The 26,011-nt window shown below is 36.5% G+C and overlaps 1 protein-coding gene and 1 long non-coding RNA gene across 2 annotated transcripts in view; both read right to left on the bottom strand.

Moving 5' to 3' along the window:
* LOC309510808 overlaps positions 1-12,763 on the bottom strand; it is a 201,807-nt gene extending 189,044 nt beyond the window's left edge. The window contains exon 1 of the long non-coding RNA XR_014210439.1: positions 12,646-12,763. This is a non-coding gene — a long non-coding RNA (uncharacterized lncRNA). The remainder of the gene's footprint in view (positions 1-12,645) is intronic.
* Positions 12,764-16,938: 4,175 nt separating this feature from the next.
* cndp2 (carnosine dipeptidase 2) lies at positions 16,939-24,420 on the bottom strand. The gene is made up of 12 exons (XM_082185523.1): positions 24,297-24,420; positions 23,822-23,923; positions 23,400-23,543; positions 21,967-22,129; positions 20,952-21,040; positions 20,016-20,216; positions 19,564-19,648; positions 19,122-19,282; positions 18,425-18,589; positions 18,180-18,321; positions 17,549-17,696; positions 16,939-17,359 (listed from the first exon to the last, which is right to left on the bottom strand). Exons 2-12 carry the CDS (start codon positions 23,879-23,881, stop codon positions 17,293-17,295), a joined length of 1,425 nt encoding a protein of 474 aa, XP_082041649.1. The 5' UTR covers positions 23,882-23,923; positions 24,297-24,420; the 3' UTR covers positions 16,939-17,292.
* Between the last annotated feature and the right edge of the window lie 1,591 nt (positions 24,421-26,011).

Here is a 26,011-nt window from a genome sequence, read left to right as displayed (position 1 = left end):
TGAATGTTAATATAAATATAGAATATTTTTGTGTAATATATATATATATATATATATACACACACACTACAAACACACACAACAAGGGAGCTGAAGTTGGTGATATTTTGTTGTGACGGACGGATTTAATTTGTTTTCTTAATTCTGAATTAAATCAAGGTTTGCTTGTAATATTGTCGGGGAAAAAAATAGTCAAAATGAGACTAATGCACAAAGCACTTTTAATAATTACAACTCCAGTGATAAACAGAGAAGTACTTTAACAAGATTCATGGTCTCTGTGAAACACCAATTGTGATCAGTATGCACAGTGATAGTGTCATTCTCTTCTCGGCTTGGTCAATATTGCGGGCGCCACACACACACACACTCGGAGCAAGGTAGAGTAATGTGACTCGCTCACTCCCGGACCGTGTGGGTCACATCCTACAACAACATTGATTTTCCTGATGAGGATCTCGTCTCTGTTTAACCCGACCATGTCAACTTGCCCCTGAACATATCCACACCACCACTGCCATTGATTCCTGCTCTCTGGCTCCTCAGCATTTAGGAGTTACATTTTGTTTGGGTGGGCCTTTTACATTTGGACGTATCTCGTGTGCTGGCTTCAAGCACGTCACCGCTAGCCAAATCACTCGTCTGGGACTGTCGGATGAATTTCCAAATTCATCTGTCGAGAGATTTTAATACATTTCCCTGCTTGTTAAATCACACATATTATTTATGCTTTGAGCCTAGAGTGTGTTTGGAAAATGAAAATCAAATTAACTAATGTAAATTCTCATATCACACATCAATCAATGAGCATTTGCTCTTGAGAGGATTTATTATTCGACAAAATTAAATACGTTTTATGTGGTGTGATGACATGGAAAAATTTTAAATGTACAAAACTGAAAGATTGCATTAAGAAAACTATCCCTGCAGAATCACAGCCGGCCGTCCCCTCGAGTCCAGATTTGTGACAGAATCCAGATAAAAACTGCACCCTCTGCTGTTGTGTATATTGCAACTTCACTCTATTCTCCAACAATAAATATGAAGATTAAAGATGTAATAACAGACACGGTTTTAGATCATCTCTATATCACAGGTTGTTCTTTATTAGTATTGTTATTTATTTATTTATTTATTCTGCCAATAATGGATTGTTTTATGAAACATTGTAAGGTCGGTCGTGTGGTTCAATGTGACCTTGCTTTATTCTACCGTGACAACACAGGACACCAGATGAAAAATAAAAGGAACAATTATAAATTCCTTCCCCTAAATCTGTCTCTGGATTAAGAGATGAATGAGGAGGAATAATTATGCTTTAATTATTCACATTTCTCCAAGGCATTTTTCAGACATCCTAAAGCACAAGCTCTTCCATACAAAAGCATATCGATGCTGATAACATTCTTCTTAGAATCTTAAAAATCACATCAGGCTGACCAAGTTTGATTTTAAAAATAAATAAATAAATAAATAAATAAATAGTGTCCGCACAATCCTTCTCCCTTTCCCTCTCTTCAGTTCTCGTTCACTATACCTCGGCCATTTCTTACAGCCCCAGACATTCCCCTTAAATACTACCATATGCAAATCGTGCGCATGCAATTTGCATATTTAAGTATTTAACTCCGCATATTTATTGGATTTGGAAGCCTGGCTGATCATTGATTTATCCGCCGCTGGCAATCATATTTCCATATTTGTACGATTTTAATGACGGTGATAATTCAAGGATGCACAGAGTATATGTTTTGAACGATATGTTTAATTATGTCCTCAAAGCATCATCACTTTGGCTGCCTGATGACGGAGAAGGGAGAACTGAAGCAAAGAGGGAGAAGTTATCAGAAATATGAATCCCTGAAAAACAGCCATTCCCGTCGCCCGCCTCAACTCCATCCAGAGGAAAGACAGCAGATAGAAAAGGCGAGATGGCTGTAATTGCTCTGCGGCCACAAGCTCCTAATCACGAAAAATTAAGGTCAAAAACGGAAATAATTTATAGCAATAAAGCTTTGAGATGAAAGAACGTAGGGAGAGATGGAGAGAGAAGCGGAGATAGAAAGCCTGCTAACCTTTGTACATAAGCATGTGATTAAGTGTGACACTCCTTCACGACAAATTCAATCACGCTTTGAGAGAGAGGCAGAACCTGGCCCTCTCCTCTCCAACGGGGAAACTTTCTCTGCCACATCCCTTTATACAAGGTGTCACTATTTATAGGTTCCCCAACGGGAGGAGACGTTCGAAAACACACGGACACGTACACACGCACACACACCCACGATGACATTGACTAGCATTCGGCCAGTTGGCTGCATCAAGCGACGGAGAAATGTGCCATATTGAATAGACTCTCTGAAGAGATCACCGTGTCATTTTGTCATTAACCATACAAGAAGCTAATTCATTTGATTATTTTATCACGCACAAATTTTGTTACAGCTACAGAACAAAAGAATAAATCATGCGATATTTACTCTTCATCAAAGTTTTCAATCACTTTGTCAAAATATGTTTCACATTTCGCAATTCCCTGGTTGTAATATTAAACAATATTTGGCAATTTAATGTATCTGATACATGTAATAAAATGCAATTAGATGTATGCTAATTTCAGAAACGTATGCATAATTAATGTTATCTACACAAAATGTCATTCATTGGCTAGGTGTTCGCTCATTACACTAATTCATTTTAATAGATCCGCACAGTGGGTGGGGCAAGAATCAGTCATAGTCCTTATAATGTCACTGTGGCCAATTCACACCACAGATTTTACATTTCATTAAAACTCACACCCCAATCAAAACAGAATATTTTTGAATATTTTGTCTAATAAAAGGGAATAATCAGACTGAACAAAACTGACAAGAATATGAACAAATAATGATGTATTCCTTAAAAACATAGCATTAATTTACTAGTACTAATATAGACTATTAATAAAGTCTATATTATAAAATGTAAAAACAGAAGATATTTTTTTGTAACTAATTTGACAACAATAGTCCCAGAATTTTTTTTCTCTCATTTTTTAAAATAATCCAATTTTAAGTATGTTTTCCAGGGCAGTTTATTCGCTGCCCCTGCCATCTGTAGAGTTATCAGACCTGATGTTTACTTGCTTCTATTCTTCCCCAATACATAATGATTTGAATAGGCCCTTGTGTGTTTCTTATCAGATCTGTCTATGTCTATGTCTATGTCTGCGTGTGTGTGTGTGTGTGTGTGTGTGTGTGTGTGTGTGTGTGTGTGTGTGTGTGTGTGTGTGTGTGTGTGTGTGTGTGTGTGTGTGTGTGTGTGTGTGTGTGTGTGTGTTGTGTTGTGGGATGCTATCAAATGCCTCCTCGGGTAAAATAATAGCAGATCTTTGATAATGAAAAACAGATATAGTATTAAAAAGTCTAGAAATTGAGATCGATCAAAATTAATTTTCACAATTATTTAACAAGCTAAAAAAAAAAAGAACATTTTATTAACAAAGTATGGAAATGTAAAAAAAAAAAGTGATATGATTTACGAGATTAAAATGTATTTAAAGCTATTTGAACTCTTTCATTCCTTTATATAATACACAAAAATCACTGTTTCAATCCATAATCTCATCCAGTTAATTTGACTATTTATTTCTATTTTAACTATTTTAGACTCTGTTATAAACAACAGCTGTGTCTCCATTCTTTGACCTGTTTCCACACCCTTTCACAGTGCTTTCCACAACAAACACACAAATATGAACACAAGTGCACTGCAGAAAAACAGACGTTACAACGCTAGATAGTGACCAAATGTCAGTCTTTTCCAAGATCACCTGAACAGTATTTACGAAAGAAAAAGAACACCTGGCAAAAAGTGGCCGAGATTCAAACTTCACACATCACACACAGACACACCTCACAGATCTTACACCCTCATTATCATCAGTGCTTGTTAATTGCAGCGGTGCTGCTCTCGCAGTGTAAGTCTTCTTTTAATTAAGGTGCTCTATAAGGGGAGTTCCTATTACATGTGCTTTGTCCTTGCCGTAATTGCCCTCCCGACACCCCATTCTCCACTGCCTTTCTTTTTCTTTTCTTTTTTTTCTCTCACTTTAACGTACAAGCTCCCTGGACATAGTGCCACGGGCCCCCCCCCCCCCAGGGACCTCACCATCGTCTAGCCTCCGTGTGGCCCAAAGGATCCAACGCGAAAACACCCCTGTGTGACTCTATAGTGTGTGTAAATGATTTCTCCCGAGCTCTGCACCATAAACACTTCAATTAATATGCTCAATGAGGAAAAAAAATAAATGAAGTTGGTCAAACATCCTTTTTTAATTTTTTCTGAACCGTCCAGGTGAAATTCTTGCTCTGACATTCAAATCAAATTAGTGTACTTTGACGATGACGCCATACACTGTTAAATCCATTCAAAGATCCAGCTCTTCCTTTTGCATGGAAAAGAAAGCTAACGCCATCTACTGGCCAAATGCATCCAAACAACCCCACAGCAGCAACATCTCTATCCAAGCCGGCCTTAATTGGGAAATAATTGCAAATTTTAAAGGGGACAATTTCATCTCCTTGCCTTATCATTTATTTCAGTTTCTTGTTCTGCCCTGACACACAGAAAGAAAGGGGGAAAACTTCAATTAGCTGCATTCTTGAAAGATGTTCTTCGCCTTAATGTTTCGAGCAAAGAACTTAAATTCATGTAAATAACGAGTCTCAATTAAAAAAAGGGAAGACAAGCCTTGGCCAATTATCCCGGCCCGCGGAGTCTCTTGGGTTGAGAGAGCAGTGGAACTCTACTGGCTGAGTGCTACACATTAGCTCATTGGCTTTTGAACACACAATAAGCAGAAAGCCCTCAAGTCATTAGTAGGGAGCTCTCCATTTCCCTCTAAAGCCTTCTTCGCTGTTACTCTAAATGTGGCGGGCAGCATTTGAAACCGAACACACAGAGGATTGTGGCAATTAAATGTTTCTTTAAAAAAAATTATGAATAAAAGACTTTAGAATTTCTTTTCAGAACTGGGTGGCCTAATGAGGAATAGAAAATATGTAGTATAGTTAAATCAGTCATTGTATTAACAAGTTGATTGATAATTGAAAATATAGGCTACACAAAAATAAATGTAAACACATTATTAAATACATTATTATTAGAAGTAATAATGTATTTAATCATTTAAAAAATGTATTTAATAAATACACTTTGAAAATTCAGTGGTGTTCTATAAAGAAGGTTCTTTATGCCTTGCATAAATGTCTGCACAAATGCACAATACTCTCATGTTTAACAGGTTATTTAAAAATATATATTGATAAAGTATGTTTATGAGCCGTTTAATTCCCAAAATGTAATAAAATAAATAAATAATTTAAACTAAATCCATAAAATGATCCCATGATATGAAAACCTAAAAATATGAAGCACATGACAGAACCTTTTAAGGTTCTAAATAGAACTTTTCCTTCTAAGACTATATGTGGAATATGTCCTGGAACAAAAACAACACTCAAAAGAGGCAGAATTTCTGGCTACATATTCGATGTGTGTGTTTAACAAAAGTCCATAGAAATAAATGCATAAAGCTGAAAGTATATTTGTATATTTATGCATATTTATAAATGCAGTCTATTTATTCCATTGTGGTGGTGCGCCTGCTACTTTTGTAAATGCAATGAGAGATATCGTCATGTATTAGAAGTCAAGTATGTGTATAAATGGTTAAAATAATGGGGATATGTCAGCTTCAGCTGCTAACATGCCATGTTCTTATTGTTTGTAATCAAATCAAAGTCTTGCACGGTTACCAGAAGAGCAACGAGTTAACGTTAACGTTGTGGCAGTGTTATACAATCTGCATGTTTCTGAGTTCATATTCACAGCGATACCCACTTTTTCCATTTTTCTTTTTCCATTCTCCTCTGCCATACCCATTTCTTCTGCGTTTTATCTTTTACGCTGTTTATCTTGTGAAATCCCTCACATATTTCCTCCTCACCTCCTTGCATCTTTCTATCTCTATTCCCCGGTAGCCTCTGAAGTGAATGCACAAATTACATCCCTCTACCTTTTTACTCTGCACTAAATCTTTCCTTTTTTCCACTTTGCTGAGCTTGAATATTTCATTCCCCCCATCAAATATGCATCCCATTAATTAAGTGAAATTACTCCCGACTGCCAAATATTCGCTGCCGATGACTGTCAACACAAGATGCACAGCTTTGAACTTCTAATGACACGGCCTCACTTTCAGCTGAGTTACAGCCTTCAGAAAAGCGTCTGCGGGCACGCGATCAACGCCCTTCCTTGATGCCAAAGCCTGGAATTAAGTGCCGGTTTCTTTTTCCTCCGGCTTTTCAACAAGCCTCACAATGGATGACACGCGTGCACTTGACAAGCAAGAACTTCCATTTTAATTATATACCTTTTCCTCATCTTTTAATTGCTGTTGTTAATCAGTCATTAACTTCTCCCGCCCCCCTCCCGAGCCTGAATCCTAAATCTCCCGCGCAACATCTCAATAAATTCCCGCGCGCCCCTCACCGCGCCGGCTCTAACGTGTAATTTCATTTATTTTTAAAACTGTCATTTTTCCAAACAGAGGTATTTGTTATTTGTTCCAAAGGGCTTGACAGTAAGGGGATTTTAATCATAACTTGCATTAAATTATCAGTCTCCGGATCTGTCAAGAGGATAAATTCAAGACGACGTTAAAGACGCCGCTATTGAGTAATTGTGTTCTGGGCAACACTAATATTACCACTGACTGATTCCAAACAATGGTGATTGAGCTATAGGGCTATTTGCCTTTCACCCTCCCTCGATAATTCCAACCTGTCCGAAAAGCCAAAGGACTCGATATGAGTACAGATACAGGGGTGACAATGGGCCTATTTGTCTCTCCTCCCTCTGAAAAGAAACAGATGTTTCTGGAGGAACTGACTTCTGGATTAACATGAGCCAAAGCGGTACTTTAAATGGGGTGGGAGTGGCGCGCTGATATGATATGACAGACAGGGCCGAGATGGCTTGACAACAGCAGGAAGGGCTCCGAAAAAGATCTCAGTACACCACGCTGGGGCGATTGAAGACCTCTGCGACAAAGCAACAAATGAACTTTTAATGACTGTGGCAACTTGAAACATTATAATAGAAACATATCAGAAACCCCGTGGCATATTTACACAGACACCGACCTGTAAAATTGATATATTTTACAAAATCACGGCGCTTCTTAATATTGTTATTCAACCCATACGCATCACAGAATAGTGCTAACCAATAATTACAATCTATGAGCTGGCGGCATGGCCATGACAACAGTATTTAAGTCTTGTTAATATAGGGTGTCTGTTCTGGCCCTTGTGGCAGATTGTGTGAAGTAACTTCCTCCTATGTTGTGAAAGAATATGAATAATGAGCTACTAATAATTAGCGTCGTCAGGAAACCTAAACTAAAACTGATTATTAGTTTAGGCATCATATATGGATTATCTGTGCTCAGGTTGCGAATGATCAAGTATTTCCTTTTTAAAAGTCATCGCAAACTTCGGTGTAATTTAAATCATTTAAGTTACGCAATTTTTGACGTTTTGTCACCGGCTGCTTCCCAACTGAAGAATCGATTTGTCGGGTCCAGGGTGTGAGCGGGGAGGGCTGAGAAAGCCCTGAGAAACAGATACGTGGCGTCTAGACAAATTATAACCTCATCTGTTTTGCCTAATGAATTATGCAAAAAGGGGACCTGGCTTGGGCTTGGCTAAAAGTAAATATTTAATATTCATCCTCGCAGTCTGAAATTACAAAACACTTTGCATGGCTAAATGTTTCTCCACCCCGGCGAAATTGCCCATTTTGGCCAATTTAGTTCATGCGTCTAAAGACGTTGATTTGAATATATCGAGCTTTTAAAGCCGACCCGCTTTGGTGAGACTCTTTTTGTTGTACAGTAACCACAAATAAATGGCTTTCACAATTAGAGGTTTAAATAATGCAATGGCTCATGTTCAGTCCTAAGCAGGATTCCAATGAGCTTTCTAATGCATGTAATGATTAAGTGTAATTCAAATACCAACTGTGTTGTTCAAAATCTGACAGGCAATAATTTGCTCTATTATATTGTGCCATTTAATTGCCTGCTACCGACAACCTCTGACGTGCCATGAAGCAATGATTTACAATTACTCCAGCAGTAAAGATCAGGGGATGACAATATAATCATCTACACAGAGATCCCTTCTCATCTGCCACAACTAGTGAGGCAAGTAAAAATAGTTTGGAGCTTGTAGTTTTAACTCCACTCTATTTGAGGATTAGAAGATATTACAGCTGCGGAGGACGTTTAACAATAGCAGTTGTGTTAAGAGCTGGCTGCGGCGGGATGAGGCGAGTCAAGATGTCGGTTTGCTGTCAGGGACAGGCCTCACACGCTAACGGAGGGACATTATTGTTGGGGGTAAAGCGTTACTGATGTCGGAGTTTAATCTAAATGAGGAAACGCCAAGTGGAAGATCAAGCAACAGACTCTGTTTCCCCATCCATCCTCTTATGAACTCCGTAAGACTTTATTACCATATAAATGATAAAGGATAACGTACGAAAAAAAGTATGCAATAATTGCGCTTCCCTATGTTGCAGTCTGATGTAAATGTTTCTAAAAGACAAAATAAGCAAATCGACGGCCTCCAACAAAGTTAAGTATCCTGCCCTAATTTGAGTGTGGAATTATGGAAAACAAGTTTACTCCATATTAAACCAATGTTTCACAGCATTTAAGGAGCTGATACATAATTTAACGCTTACAAAAACGAGCACAGCATGTTTGGGGCGGGGGGGGGGGGGGGGTCCTTAGAGGGAAGGCAAGGCTGCTGAGTGCACTGCCTGTTTAAAAATGATGGAGGAGAACAGGGGATTCTCATTAAGTGGCTTCACTCCACCCCGAGCAGCAGACACTAGAGAGAATGCAGACAAAATCACAGGCTCGTGTTTCCCCATTAAATATGAAGGATTGTGCAATATGTGCAGGCAGGCAGTTTGCCGGGGTCAGCCGTCGCACTCTTTCTGCTGTTTCTGCAGGTCATGTCATGATGACCGACTTTACCCCGTGTTCAATCAGTTCCTTGTGTTTTAGAAGATGGGGCAGGAAAATAATAACACGAGGCAGGGGGACTTTTAATGAGGACAAATTAGACTTGGGCAGCAAAGAGCTGCGAGGGACGAGAAGTTTCATTACATGACCTACATGGAGAGAACGTTTTTCAAACTCATTGACAGGAAGATCGGCCTTGATTTCAACTTCACTTCCTGTCGAAACTGAGAGAAAGTACTAATGAAAAGTGTTTCAGCCACTTGACGATGTCATTCAGTGGGCACAAAACTTTTGGACACTTAAAATGTGTTAATTTCATTCCATCTAGTCCATCACATTTACACATTTACTTCTCAACAAGTGTCCATCACATTTACTATGGACATGTTCCACAAAAACAACCAGAAAAATTATTAAATGTTTTGTTTGGAAAGCGTTTTTGTGTTATCTTTCACTGAAATAAATACCTCTGTAACTTTAAATGGTAACTTTGTCTTTAACTTTTGTTTTTTCCGCACAACATAAAAAAAATATATTTTGAAAACTGTCTCAGTATCTTTATGTCCATTCAATAAAAGTCAATGGGGTCCAAAACAACACTGGACCCTCATTGTGTGGACACTGAGACATTTTTCAAATATAATCTTTTTGTGTTTTACAGAAGAAAGTAAGTCATGCTTCTGGTCAAAGCTAAGGCTAAACATACACATACAACATCATCCGTGCTTTGACAAATCACAGATCCGAAATCAGTCGCCCACCTCATAACCGCAGTGAACCGAAAGCTGAAACTGATCCCAAAGCGGGTCGTCGAAGTGCAGCTCCGCGATCGCTCACCGGCACTACTTGACATGGCTTTTACTTTGATCTCCCCTGTCTCCGATTCATTGGCTGCCGACTTCACTGACTCCAATCTGACCCAGATAAAGACTCTGACCTTTCCGACCAACTCCATTACATGCAGCTGTACTGGGTACAAGCTCTTAAACGACTGCGGTTTAAATGTGGCCATTACTGGAGCCGGTGTCTGCAAAGATTTCATTGTCACAGCCCGGCAAAGGGAAGATGGCCACACAAAATGACTCTTGACCTTCATTTACATTCGTTAATCAAATGTCACACAGAGTCTGCGTTTTATCAGCGAGTCCGTGTCTATCTCCAGAGATGATTTGTGTTTTCAAACAGGTAAATAGAAGGGTCTGCTACCGCGACGTGTGTGAGGAAATGGCTAAAGGATAATTGTGGAGAAAATTCAGCGGTGTTTGCAGCTTTGGGCTGATTCTGAGAACAAGATGCAGGTGAGATGAGATTTATTCAGATCATTAAGAGAAAAGGAAGATTGAATCTAATTATGCTCCACACAGCTGAAATGAGAATCTGCAAAACAAGTCTCGGATAAAGTGACCAGTGCCATTTTGTCATATATAAATAACACAGAAGCTCACCAACGGATTCGTTCCAATAGAATAAGCATGTCGTGAACAGCACAGCTAATGACCTGAGTGGTACATTTTGCATTCTAATTCATTCAGCACCTAATTGTGAGTGGACACCACAGATAGCCGCCCTCTCTCTCCTCATCTCTCCCCAGACTGCAGAGAAGCCCTGCTCAGAAAGGTCAAAATGGCCGACATTAATCAGATCGCCATATCCACAACCCCTCCCCGCCATCGTTACTGTGCTAATCACTCTGGGTTTGGTTGCAGAGAGGTTTACTCCTAATTATTGTCATTAATAAATCAGACGAGTCAGGCTGTCGGGATGAAAGAGAGGCCGTCCCTGCTTGCCATCCATCAGAGAGGCAGAGTGCAGGAGAGTCCAGTCATTAAGAAGCCTTTGAGACACACGGCCGCATTGGGGACTCGGCAGCTCAGACAATAATACGCCTAACTTTTTCATCAACCTGTGGCTTCCGCAACCAACCAGGAGACGAGGATCCCGGAAAATCATCAGTCACGTACAAAGGAGCGAGTTAAAAAATAAAAGAATGAATGTTGCAGAAAGCAGGGAGGGCGCTGTGGGATTTTGCAAAAGCAACTGTCTATGTACATTACATAGAGACATCCAAAAGTCTGAGAACACATTGGGGAAAAAATTCTTAGGAAAGAAGTTGCGGTATTTTGAAGCTGTTTAAACACACAATAAGTAAATGGAAGCATAAATTTAAAAAAAATCAATTTCAATTCAACAAAAAATCATGCTGGATAGCATGGGAAATTTCAAATCAAAATGGAATATATATATATATATATATATATATATATATATATATATATATATATATAAATTGTATTTTAAAAAGAATGCACAATAAAAGCATTTTCAACAGTGGCCTCCGACATTTGGACCTCATTGAACTGATACCAAATTTGTGATCAATTTACGTTTTAATAATTTTATCAATGTCGAGAATGTCAAAATGTATTATAAAATGTTCAAACAATGTTATTTACTCTATATATAATTTGCAAACTTCACAGTGGATACCAATTAATAAAAAAAAAATGTTTTACCAAACACACATTACCGTGCAAAAGTAAGCAGGTTTTTAAAGAAATACTTTTATTCAGCAAGAACACATTAATCAGTAAATTGATTGGAGTAAATACATTTATTTATATTATGACAAAACATATATTTCAAATAAATGCTTTTGTTGTTGTTGTTGTTTTTTGTTTGTTTTTTCAGAGAATCCTGAAGAATGTACCGGCTTCCACAAAATAGTCAAATCAGCATATTAGAATGATTTCTGAAGGATCATGTGACTGAAGAAGACTGGAGTAACTGTTTTGTTTTTGTTTTTTATTAGGATCAGGATGATCATTGCAAATTATGATGATGTAGATGTGCATTTTATTCACAGATGCCATCTAAATTCATCACATTCTAAAGCCTTAACCTCTGAACAGAAATATTCACTCAACAACCAGCAACCATCAGAGTGCTTTTTTCCAAAACACATGCAGACACACACGCTCGCTCGGTAACCATGCGTGTTGAGGACACCAGCTAAAAAGTGCCGTATATCTGTGTATGTGTGTGTGTGTGCTTCCCATGCCGCAGGGAGAGAGAGATGGAGAGAGACGTGGCATCGCGCTGCCATCACATCTCATCAAATTAAGGAAGTCCATTCCACTTAAACGAGTTCTGTGAATCTAAAATCGACCATTAATGCAGTGTCATGTTAAATTAATACTGTCATCTAAATTACTGGTATGAATCTTTCACATTTGAAATGAGACCAAGAATGACTTATTCATTCTCTGCTATCTCCTCTGATGTCATCCCCATTAAACATAACCAGGCGAGCTGTCTTGGCCTAATTGTATTAGAGTGTTAAGGGAGTGTTAGGCTGTTCAGAAATCATCATTTAGTATGCTGATCAACGGCTTTAGAGAACTGAATAATATCTGAAATGAGTCGCGCAACGAGGCACGCTGCAACTGACAACGCATGAGAGAGAGACATCAAGGAGATGTGAATGCTGGACAGTTATGTCCACAAACATTTTATACAGTGAAAAGAAGTAGCTCAAGAGCGAGGTGATTGACTTAAGTGCCTACCATGTGTTGTGCCAATCTGACATCAACATGAAAGGAGGTGCGACCCAGACACATGCCCTGGCATCTCTCCAGCAGCAAGACAAGTCCTTATAAGCTGGAAATGTTTGACTTCCCTGAAAGGAAAAGGGCAAACACTGCTGAAAACTTTTAAAAATTCCGATTTTTTAAAATTAATGTGTAAGAGAGACAAGCTAATGTAATCTGGTAATGAGCCAGACCTCATAAAACTAGTGGAGCTCAACTTCCTCCTTCAGTTTTATGGAGGCTGGCTGCAGGTGAGACTGATCCTGATTTACTGTCTATTCTGTACAGCACATCTCATGTTAGACGGACAAAAACACGGTGAAGCGTGTGTCTATACGTTTGAGGTTTGAAATGAGCAATGTAATCATAATGACAAACTTGAACAATAATGTAATACATAAACGTGCATAGATTGTGCAAAATTCACAATTAAGGAACTGGCTCCCTTTCAACTCATAACTGGAAGTTGAACTAAAATCTGATCTAGAATATCAGGAAGAGGAAATTACTGAATTGCATTTTAAAGAAATTCGAGATAGTAAAGCATTCTGGGAAATGAAGTTTTTATAGCCTCCCTAGTCCGAAAAGCTTAATTTATTAGGTAACATTTTATTTGAAGGTGATCTAGTTACATTGTACTATATAGTTCCGGTTAGGGTTTGGTTTAGTGTTAGTTAGGCTAACTTGTAATCATGCATAATTTACTGTTAAGTGCATGTAAGTAATTTAAGTTAGTAAGTTAATGTGTAACCATTTATTATATTTAACGGAATTATCATCATTTATATAACGTTAGGTGGCATTTCAAACATATCTAACTTATCTAACGTTAACTTATCTATCTATCTCTAACGTTATCTATCTATCTAGCTATCTATCGCCTCAAAACCTTAAGATATTTAAACTTTTTTGCAAGCCTAAATTCAGTGTTTGTCTTGGCAATAAATATATAAATCATTGATTTTCACTTCATTTTAATTCGACTTCCGTACACAGTCAGAGTCCAATTCGAACTGTTTCTGCATCCTTTTTTGTTTTGTTTTTACCTCAAATTCAAATTTAAGAATTGAATTGTAATTTAAAAGGCATTCACAGATCAATTCTGAATAGACTACGATTAAATTCATAGAATATTTGTCATGTTTAAATGTCATATCGTGAAGAGCAATATGTCTTCTTACCTCAATGTGTTCTAGCGTAGGCTACCTAACGGCTCTGGAGCAGTTACCGTGACGTCAGCAGAAATAATCGCTCAAAAGTTTGGAACAACCTCAACGCCAAAGATTTTCCCTGTTAACCATACTTAGTTTAATCCATAATACTACAGTCCCTACAGTTATTGAAAAAAAGCTATTATAAACGGTTACAGTCCTACTAAAATCCAAGTGTGATATCTTGATATTCACCACAACTGTCATAAACAAAAGATTTTAAAAATGACTTGGAAAAGCTTCTTGCCCGCTTTGATATAATTTCGATATTCATTCATTGCAGTTTTGCAGTATTAAAAACGTGTTATTTTGGAAGAATCTGTTACCATACCATTTCATTAAAAAAAGAATACGGTTTAGTAGAAGTGCTTCAAAAATTAAATGCACCGAAATCACGTGTCCTGGTTGCAAATGCAATCTGACAATAACAAGCATTTGTCGCCATCTAGTGGCAAAAATTTGAAAAAGCTACTCCTCGCATAAAGTAAATATGGATTGTAACAACCCCCCAAATAATCTTAGTGCTGCTTTAAGGCCTTCTAAAAAAGTTTCCATTGTCCCGTCCCCTTAGACTAGAAGGACCCATAGGGACCTCCACATAGCCTACCCAATGGGCCCAGGGGAATGAATTTAAACAATGACCACGTTACAAATGTTAACTTCCTTTTCTCTGCTGAAACGTGGCAAAAACTAGTGTATTTGCTGATACAGAAGAACAGTAGTTCTACAGGTAAACAAAAAAAGGCTCAAATATTGCACTGATACAAGCTTGCAATGACTGTTGCTCAACAATCCATTCCAACCTTTTTTCTTATCACGTGAAACCAGCAACTCCATTTCATGGCCAATTTTAAATAACAGACAGGACAACCTGTGTTTGCTGTGAGGTCTGACATTCTTGAACTAGTCAGACCTGATGAAATGTGGCTCTGCTCCTTACAGCAAGGCCTAGTAAACAGTTTTGTATTCAAATTATTCTGCTTTGTAACTCTTCCTACTGACAGCCATTGCCACAGGCCAAGATATCTCACAAAGCCAATGTGCATTTCAACATGGTTTGTTCAAAAAAAAAATGTCAGATGGACTGAAACTGTTCTGAACACTAGCAAAAGAGGGAGAGACGTAAAAAAAAAAAAAAAATTCTTAAGGGCAGAGATAGGCTGTCTGGTCACATTTAGAGACTGGGTGTCATGGGAAAATAGCGCCACCAGACAAGTTTGTCCATTTGGATTCATCTACCTCGCCTGGCTGTGGTTGCACCGTTCCTGGGGCTATAAAGAAGGAGGTACAGGATAGATGTGACCTACAGCTCATAGAGGGCAGAACTACCAGTGTGCTGTCAGTCCACCTGTGAGCATAAGACATCAGAATGCACATAAACAAGCAGGTTCACTGCATCAAACCCTATGCATGCTCATTTAAATGCACCATTGTGAAAAAGAAGTCAACTTTAAAAAAGTGTGTAGATATGTTTTTTTTTATGTGTATGAGTTTATTTATATACTCAAACTCAAGTGAGGTGATGTTTTCCACACACACACACACATATATATATATATATATATATATATATATATATATATATATATATATATATATATATATATATACAGTATATACATATACAGTGTATATATATATATATATATATATATATATATATATATATACACACCATTCAAACGTTTGGAGTTAAGTTTTTTTTATGTCATATCTTTCATAAATCATTCTAATATGCTGATTTTAAACATTTCTTATTATCAATGTTGAAAAATTAACAGCAAATCTTTTGTAACATTATAAATGCCTTTACTGTCACTTTTGATCAATTTTGAGCAGTATTGATTAAAAAAATAATTTTACACCCCCAACTTTTGAACACACACACACACATATATATATATAATATAGTGCTGCTTGAAAGTTTGTGAACCCCTTGCAGAATCTGTGAAAATGTTTATAATTTTAACAAAATAAGATGTATCATAGTCATTTTTTGACTTATGCGTAATTTTTTGCGTAATTTTTTTATTTAGTACAGTCCTGAATAAGATATTTAATTTAAAAGATGTTTACATGTAGTCCACCAGACAAAAAAATTGCTGAATTTATAAAAATGACCCCGTTCAAAAGTGTATATACCCTTGATTCTTAATACTATGTGTCGTTATGATCCACGGCTGTTTTTTTGTTTTTGTTTTTGTGATGGTAGATGGTGATGAGCCCCTTGTTTGTCACGAGGAGTTAAACACCATCTTTTGCATATTTGAACCCTTTCCAGCAGTGACTGTATGATTTTGAGATTCATCTTTTCACACTATGGACAATTGAGGGACACATTTAAAAAAAAGGTTTAAACATTCAGCTTGAGAAGGAAACTTAATACTATAAGAGCCGGGGGGTGAAAACTTCTGTCCAAATTTTTCTTATTTTGCTTAAATATAAAACATTAATTTAGTACTGCCCTTCAGAAGCAACAGAAGATACTTACATGCATCCCAGAAGACAAATTAAGTACAATTTACCTTGATCTTCAAATTCAAAAAGTATAAATAATAGTATAAATAAATAATTAAGTGTGTGTGTGTGTGTGTGTGTGTGTGTGTGTGTGTGTGTGTGTGTGTGTGTGTGTGTGTGTGTGTGTGTGTGTGTGTGTGTGTGTGTGTGTGTGTGTGTGTAATGTATGTGTATAATAGATAATACATTAAAAATGTAAGAGAGCTACACATGGCAGTTTATCTGTTCAATAAGTGCCCTTACTCGCCTGTTGAGTAATAAAAAAGCTACCTCCGCATCGCTTTTACAACATTTCAAATCCCTCAGTAATCGCCATCTCCGAAAAGCCAAGCCAGTGTTTATTTTTGTTTTATTACGAGCTCTGGCGCGGTAATCAGGGTAAGACAAAAACACATTCTGGAAGAAGGATTGACGATGTTTTAAGTTCTGTTAATTTTGAACAAAAAAAAAAAGTTACACAGTGTACCTTTAAGGATAAACTATTAACACTTGAGCACTTGGAATACTTAAAATGTTCTCAAAATAGTCCACATTCAGTGAATGACAGTAAAAGAATTGTATAAATTTTAATTAGCATGTTATTCAGTAGGTGTGCATATGCCATATGTAAACAGATTACACCAGATAATAGATTGTTATATATACCAAATTAAAGGATATAGCCAATATACCCAAAAATGAAAAGTCTGTTATTACAAGGGTGAAGAATTTTAGGCAGACACCCAAATATTGCAGCTACTAGGGATATACGAGACTGAAACAACAATGTATACTGATTTGGTCTCACCAGTTTTTTCAAAACACTTGCTTGGTTTATTTTAGACTAAAAGAACTGGACAAAAGAAAGAGCTGGGTGAAATGACGTTATACTGATAAATTGAATCAGAAGTTTCAGTTAGCTAAGCTGAGATACTTCATAGAAGTAAGCTCCCAACATCTTGGTGCCCTGAATATAGTTGGTTCTGTAAAGAAAAAGAAAAAAAAGGAAAATTATTGGAAAAAAACATTTTCAAGCATCCCAAGATCAGATAAGTTTTGCATAAATAAAGCTGGCCTATGAGAGCAATCAGATGATTACAGAGGTGACAGTTGCTATCATACACAGACAGATCTCGATAACAAGATTTGCCATAGCTATGCGTAAACCTCACCTGTTGAGTTTCTCGTTCTGTGAGTGAGCGCCATCGTCAGAGGAACCGACAGGCAGCAGCATGACATTCTGGCCGGTTGCTTCTTGGAAGGTTAGAGTCACTGGGATACTTCCTCCCTCACGGGTCAGGTCAGGCTCCACGCCAAACACTAACAGCAGCGAAAGATACCGAATTACGTTAGACCACAAATAAATTGTGTTTGGAGAAAGAAAAAAAAAGCTACACTTTTGGTTTGACATGATGATGCATATAAATATCCATGGTCTTTTTAAATCAATATAAAAATGAGTTTAAAATGTATATGTATATATGAGATAAAGTGTGTTTTAGGTGCTGCAATTTGACGTCATTGTCCATTCTTTTAAGGTTTTTCACTATTTTTAATCACATTTTTCCCCTTCATTAATTTGATTTTTTTTTTTTTTTTAAGTAAAAATATTACAAGTTTTCAAAAATGACATTAGTATATCAATTAATAGGAGCTCATTAAAGCAACATACATAAATATGAAATTAAAATAAAATAATTAAAATAGACAAATAGAATATAACTTTAGGTATTTTATGTAAACGTAGACTGGAATAAGATCAGCAATCTTGTATCTACAGTTATACCATATATTGTGTCTTACCAGTCTTCATGGCCTTTCTGCCAGCCATGTAGTGAGGGTGGTTAAAGTCAGACACCCAGGCTTTGGCTCCATGTCCCATGTACACTTTCAGTTTGTTGGGACTTTTCAATTCCGCAAATTTGCTTTCCAGATGAGTAATTACCTGTAAGAAAAGCAGAACATTTCAGCACAAGCACATGCAAAAGCATGTCTGTAAATGATGCAGATGACTCTATGTGAGTGGTAGAGCATAAAACAAGACAAACCTGTTTCTCCACTACTTTAGGATCCATGTCAGGGACAAGGCGGATGGAGAACTTGCCAATGACCTTGCGGGGGATGACAGTTTTGGCACCTGCCTCGGAGAACGCTCCCTCTATCCCGTGCAGAGACAGGGACGGGTATCTCCAACGATGCATCAGAATTTGCTCCTGTACAGACAAACCAATATATTATTCGGTTTATTACACACGTCACTGAACATAAAACATGAATTTACAGAAAGGTCAGGCAGGCTGATTAAATGAGGCAATTTTTTAAACATGCTATCATATCATATTCAAAATATATTCCAATAAATAAATACAATTTGAATCAGTGTTATTTTAGCATCATTGATATTATAGTTTTTGGTAATAATTTGAATTCGATTTTAGCTCAAGTGTTAGTAATTTTGTTGTGTTTTGTCATTTTATTTTGTTTTTTAAATGTCTATATAGTTTTAGTTTGTTTAGTTTTAGTTATTTTAGTACTTCAATTTAAAAGAAACAAAGAAAATGAGAAATGCTGCCTTGGCAACTAGCTAAAATAATTTTTCAGTTAATGTTCTTTTTTCCCCCCCCAAGTAAGACCATATTTAAAGGTTTTAGTTTTAGTGAATGATGATAACCCTGATTTAAATGAACAAAAACATAAATATTACATCATCGGACACTGAAATGTGGAAAGAGAGGGGTGATTTACTTTGGTGTCATGCAGGAGTTTGTCTGTTCCAACATCTTTGGCGTATTCTTCCATGTCAAACTCAATCTTTTCATAGAGCTTCTTCTCCTCATCAGTCAATTTAGCCACATGGTCGTATAACCCTGGTACTATAATTTTCCCCTTGTTATCCACCAAAATGCCTAAAAATATAACATACTTAATACACTTTCGGCATTGCAAAAACAATACACCAACAAACAACAATAAACAATTTTAAGGTTCCTTAAATTGTGAGGTGAGCTGATTAAGAGGAAATCATTGCCAACTGCTCTAAGCTGACAGGTAACATTAGCAGGTCAACAAGAAATATATCTCAGTGTAATCAAAATGCAATCTAGGAAATCCCTGTCATCCTGAATAGTTTTATGACCAACCTACTGATCCTATTTCCACCAAAGGAATATGTAGGTATCAGTCTCACCCATTAGAGCAATGAGGTCAGTCATGGCCTCATGAACGGATCCTCCAAACACACCAGAGTGAAGATCTTTATCACAGCATTCCATCTGAAAATGTAAAAGATGTTTCTCAGCCATGAGAAAACTCAAATCTATACCCTTGTGCTTTTCTTTAAGTACGATTAGGAAAAGTGATGAACTGGAATGTCAGACACGTAAAAAGGCAGTAATCTGCAATTTTGTGATTATCGACATTAACTGTGCCAACCAAAAACTGTAATATAGTACATATTTTCATACACACACACACACACACACACACACACACACACATATACATATATATATATATTTTATTTATTTTTATTATTTTATCTTTTTTATTATGTTGAACTGATTCACTCGACCTCAAGAACTTTAACTAAGCACCACTGCTTGGAATCTTTTGATGTTAAAGTAACCCATTAACTCCTACCTCAATAAAGAAATAGCAGATTCCTCTCAGGCCGTAGGTAATGCAGGGCTTGGTCTTTCCCAGCCAGTAGTTATCAGAAATGCAGACATAGTCCACATCCTTAAAAAAAGTATCTTTGCGAGAGAAAACCAGCTCGTCTAATCCCTCTGATCCAGACTCCTCCATTCCCTCAAAGCAGAACTTTATATTGATGGGCAGTTCCTGTGATAAAGTAAATGTAGGATTTAGTGCAAAAATCCATTAATGTGAGGTTTCAAATATGTTACATGGTGCTTTCTTCAGTCAATATAAATCTATAGATATAATATAAAGTGTGAAAATGATTCTTCACAAACCAAACATTTTATTATACTAAAACGTGAACAATAGGAACAAAAAGGATACGTTTTACTCTTAGTCTATCACATATAATAGAAACAGTGCATAACATTACAATTCCCCTTACAGTTAATTACATTAGATCTAATTCAATTAGCTTGACACAAGACTTTAAAATGATCAAAGATCACAAAACAACCCTTAAACTGTTCTGCTCTTAATTTGCGTGTGTAAACGAGGAACTTTGAAAGCAGTGACAGTTCCCTCAGGTGATAATGATTGAGAAACTGAGGTAATCTATGGATAAGCAAAAGACTGTATGCAATGTGAACTGATTTTTAACACAATGATATGCAGTGTTCTGTTGTTCATCACAGTTTCAGTCATACTAGGTGCACATGCAACTGCAATTTAATTTACATTCTGTCTTGTTGGGGGAAAAAAGATACATTAACAAGATTAAGTAATGCAGGCAATGCTAAACTTCTAGCAACTGACACCTTTATCCACTGATACTGTCATATGATACTGCTTGCAATACATGAGGACTTTGCACAGCTGTTACAGGCTTAATAAGTAAGCAGACAGTATAATTTGAAAAAAAGACAGTGTAAGCACCTGTCCAATCTTCTGATAGGCCTCGATGATGTTGAACCAGGCCAGTACAGGACCTTTATCATCGGTTGATCCACGTCCGTACATTTTACCTGCAAAACAATTAAATGAAGCATGAGCCACAGTCAAATAAAATGTCGTAAAGTGTAATGATTACAATGCATTTCCATCTATAATCTCAATTCAGCAAGTCTTTTACAATATATATCAAAGTGCATTTAAAGACCTCACAGATGAATGGCCTTGTTATTAATTTACAAAAACTATATCTTTATGCTAATTGTAAAAGATTACTAGACAATTGCCAGACAAAAGCATGATGTTTTGGCTGATCCTGTATGAGATACTCTTCTTTTAGAGCATCTTAAAATAAGAACCTAGTTGTGAAATTTCAGAATTGGTGAAACTTTTTCAGAAAAAATATATAGATTAAGATATAGATATAGAAAATATTTGATTGCAGTGCACTACATAAAACAACCAACTAATTAACTTTTTTTTAATGATATGCACAACATTTTTTTGTTTAAGATTAATATTAATTAGTCCCAGTTTGGAAAACAAAATCTAGAGGAATCAGCTGACAAGTCACAAGGCTAAACTCAAGCGTCAGATCTATCTCAGCAAAAAGAGACAATAGGATTTGTCTTGAAATCTCTTCGGGCTGGAGGGACACAAATGTAACATGCTGAGTCGGTGAGATTTCTTCCTTTTTGTGTCAACAGCCACATGCAAGCAGAACTTTTTTCTTCTTCTTTTTTTTTTAAATGCTAGTGGTGACTAATTTTAGCCCAATTGAATGTGAAATATTACCTGGAGGGAGAACTGCTTGCAGAGTATTGCACAAAAAGCAAATCAATTGAAGAACCTCATTTGGTCTAAACAGGTTTCTTCAATACACTCAAAGGCTTCATTAATAAATGATGTTAGCATCTGGATCCTCAACACCAAGAGACTACTACTGTACACTTGAAAAATAAAAAGACTTAAAGAGCCACTTGTGCAAGCATACTCATACCATCTTTCTCCACCAAAGTGAAGGGCGGTGAGTCCCAGCCATCCTCAATGTTGGCTGGCTGCACATCCAAGTGTCCGTAAATACACACAGTCTTCTTGCCTGGGTCTGAGCCGAGTCTGCCCAGAACTATTGGAGGAAGAGGGATCTGCTCACCACTTGGCAACTAAATTAAAACCAGAAAAAAGCAATGGATGAGGAGTTTAAAATTATTTAAAAGTGTCACCTCAGTATTCTTAGTATTAACTTTCTTATTTATTTTCAAAATATATATTAAATGTTACATTTTTTTGTAATTTTATATACAGTAGGGAATTGGTTTGGAGATTTGTTTTGAATGCCCCTACAAGTTGATTAAAGGAATAGTTCACTTCAAAATGAAAATTCTGTCATCATTTACTCACCCTCAAGTTGTTTCAAACCTGTATGAATTTCTTTCTTCTGCTGAACACAAAGGAAGTTATTTTGAAGATTATCAGTAACCAGACAGTTGATGGACCCCATTGACTTCCATAGTTTTTTTTCTTTCTTTTTTCTTACTATGGAAGTCAATGGGGTCCATCAACTGTCTGGTTACTGATATTCTTCAAAATAACTTCCTTTGTGTTCGGCAGAAGAAAGAAATTCATACAGGTTTGAAACAACTTGAGGGTGAGTAAATGATGACAGAATTTTCATTTTGAAGTGAACTATTCCTTTAAACATCAAAATATGAGGAAAATATTTAATATTTTTTAATATTTTAAATACGAGGGAAGAACAAAACACTCAGCTCGGTTAAGGTATTTATCTGACAAATTATTTTGGCAAAAAAAAGGTAAACTACAGCAACAGGTTTTATTTTCCTATGCAAATTGTTGCTTATTTTCCTATGCAAACCAATGCAAAAACAAATGGTTTTTGCATGTGTTCATAATTTCTTTGTATGAAAGCCTGGCCAAAAATTGTGGAACAATTTATAATGTTTCATTGCATTATCAATTTTTTAAATAATTTGAATATATATATGTATATGTATGTATGTATGTATGTATCATTTATTTATTTATTTAAATACCTTTAAGATAAATATATACAACTTTTATTGTGCTTTTATGGCCTTCTTCTAAATTAATTTTGTTTTGGAACAACATGAGAGTGAATAAATAACGACCAAATAAACCACTCATTAAAAAAAAAAATGTCACTTTCACTTGAACCATGTGATCTGAGTTAAGGACAAATATCAAAACATAACTACACTGCAATCTTGTGATGCATGTGACACATGCAGTCAGATGGTTGACCACAAAAATTTAAAAACAGGAAGCAGCTTGTAATGTTTGAGCTAAAGGCTAAACTCAGTAAAAATTCTAAAACCAGACACTAAAATAAAAACTCCAAAGCCGACTCCAAGGCAAGAGATTTATAGTAACTGTGAATTTTAGAAAACACACCTTCTGCATGCCGACGTCAGCCATCTCCACTGTTCCCCCAAGTCTCTCGATGTCTTTGGCTGCAATCTCCATCATCTTCTTGATTTCTCCTCGCTTCTCTGGCCAGGCCGACACGCTCTGTACAGCAACCCATTCTGCCAGGCGCTTAAAAAAATTTTAAATAAATAAATAACACACACACAAAAGTGTTTACATTTCCATTAGAAAATGTACTCCATACCTTGCTTCATGTCCAAAGAGTACAGTCATCAAACATTTTTGAATAACACATGGAGGTATAGGAATTAAACAAAAAACTATAATAAATAAATAATTATAATTATTAAATAATAAATAAAAACAAAATCTAAACTATTTTAGCTTAAAATAGACACATTTTCCAGTTTTGGACATATTATACAATATAATATACCTCTCAATACCTTAACATATTGGTCCTGGTGCTCATCGACGTATTTGAAGAGAGTTGGAAGGTAAGACATTGCTGCACAGTGATCCAATTCTTCAGTGACAGAACAACTGACCTAAAGGAAAGGAAGATAGACGTGTAATATAGATTTTTGTCATCCAGAGAGGAAAATAAACTCCTCCCAACTCTGTAACTGCTGACAAAATCATTCCCAATCCCACTATCAGTGCAGAGGACTGAGGGCGCTGCGCTACAACTATAAATCAGGACAAAATTATTATTATTTTTTTATATGTAGAACAAAAACGCATTTTTGATTTCAATATCAACTAGGCTTAAGCAATAGGCTTTAACTTAAGATAATAACAATTATTTCGCTTGAAACTATTTCCAGTGGTAACTAATAAGTCGTTCTCCGAAATTCATCAAATATACCTTGCAATGGCTATATTTAGAAATATAGGGGAGGAGAGAAACTGTATACTTACTGGATAAAACACGTTAACGTCTTAAAGTTAACTGAAAGTAAGCTGTAGTCCACCCCAGGTTTTTTTCATAAGTGGAGTGAAGAACGCTATGAGAAGCAACATGGGGTTTCCGACCACATCAATGGCTTTCAAAATAAAGGTCTGAGTGATGCTTTCACAGTGTACAGTTGCCTCAAAACATTACTACACATTTAAGTCACACTTTGTGAATGAATGTCATTACATTAGATAATAAAATATGAATTCAATTGGCATTCATCACTTTTCAATAAAACATTTCACTAAAGTTTGTTATATTTTAAATTAGCCTATGAAATATATTAATATTAAGATACAAAAATGTATGCTGTTGGCTGCTCTCAGGCAGTGGTTCAAACAGGGCAGGTTATCTCCAACTCTTTTCCTCTTAATAGAGGGTCTCGTCAAGGCTGTCCACTTTCGCCAGTCTTATTTGCCCTTTCCGTGAAATCTTTAGCACAGGCCATAAGACAAAACCCCTTGATTTCACCAATAATTATTAAAGATACAAGTCATAAAATCTCATTATATGCTGATGACATTATCCTTTATTTTTCTGATATTACTAATTCGCTTCCTCAGATCATGAACCTTTTTTCTAGCTTTAGTTCCTTTTCAGGATATAAAATAAATTGGGAGAAGTCCCTATTAGTTCCTTTAAATGATGCAGCAAAGAAGACCCCCCTCCCTGACAGCTTACCTCTCGAGTGGCACACCTCAAAATTTACTTACCTTGGTCTATGTATTCCTCCCTGTTTTTCAAATGTCAGCTTTGAGAATTATGTTACACTTAAGAGTAAAATACAGGCGGATTTACAAAGATGGTCATCCCTGAAATTGACATTACAAGAGAGGATTGCGTTAGTAAAGATGAATGTTCTTGGGCGTTTAAATTTTTTGTTCTCCATGTTGCCATTTTCTCCCCCTAAAGATTATTTCACAGACCTCCAGAGGATGACTTCTAAATTCATTTGGAAAAACAAAAAACCCCGCATCAAATTTGATATCCTAAAACGTCCTAAGTCTTTGGGTGGCCTATCATTGCCGGACTTTAAGTTGTACTATTGGTCTTTTCAGTTAAAGTCTTTAAATTCTTGGTTAGATGTACAACCTTCCCTGGTTCCTCAGTGGAAATTAATTGAAGAATCATTGGTTGCTCCTCATAGATTGCAGGATGTGCTATTTTCAGGAATCAAACTTAAAAAAGCTTCTAAAGAATTTGGCCCAATTATAGCTAATTCAATATCTACATGGCGTCTGGTGGAAAAATATGTTAATCATTCATCAAAATTTTGCATGCAGTCTCCTATTTGGAACAATTACTACCTATTACGAAACATGAAACCATACACTTGTTCGCTGTGTTCAGATAGAGGTATTAATACATTAGATAATATTTATGATCAGACAGGGTTAAGGACATTCCGGGATCTGCAGTCTTGTTATAATCTACCTGGATTCTCATGGTTCCTGTATTTACAGCTAAGATCTTCACTTAAAGCTTATGGAGTTCCTTGGGACATACCTTTGACATCTCACCCCATGGCTCATTGGTTTGAATTCATGAAGGGGAAAACAGCCAAGGTCTCTATTATTTATGGTAGTCTTGTCTTGGAGAAATGTGGAACTCTTGGTATCACCCGAATTTGGGACAGAGAGCTTTTGGCACAGGATCACAGTTTTGATTGGGAGACAAT

Source organism: Leuciscus leuciscus (genome assembly GCF_965113295.1).
Source record: "Leuciscus leuciscus genome assembly, chromosome: 12".
Taxonomy (NCBI): domain Eukaryota; kingdom Metazoa; phylum Chordata; class Actinopteri; order Cypriniformes; family Leuciscidae; genus Leuciscus; species Leuciscus leuciscus.
Note: the sequence above shows the minus strand (reverse complement) of the source record. Positions and strands in the feature narration are given on the sequence as shown.

Bases quoted from the DNA above. Each gene is read 5' to 3' on its own strand.
- cndp2 (XM_082185523.1), bottom strand. From the start codon at position 23,881: ATGTCTTACCTTCCAACTCTCTTCAAATACGTCGATGAGCACCAGGAC. The intron at 23,544-23,821 runs GTATTGAGAGGT...AATTTTTTTAAG, and splicing joins ACCAGGACCAATATGTTAAG to CGCCTGGCAGAATGGGTTGC. The intron at 17,697-18,179 runs GTAAGACACAAT...CGCTGCTGTTAG, and splicing joins CAGAAAGGCCATGAAGACTG to TGTTTGGCGTGGAGCCTGAC.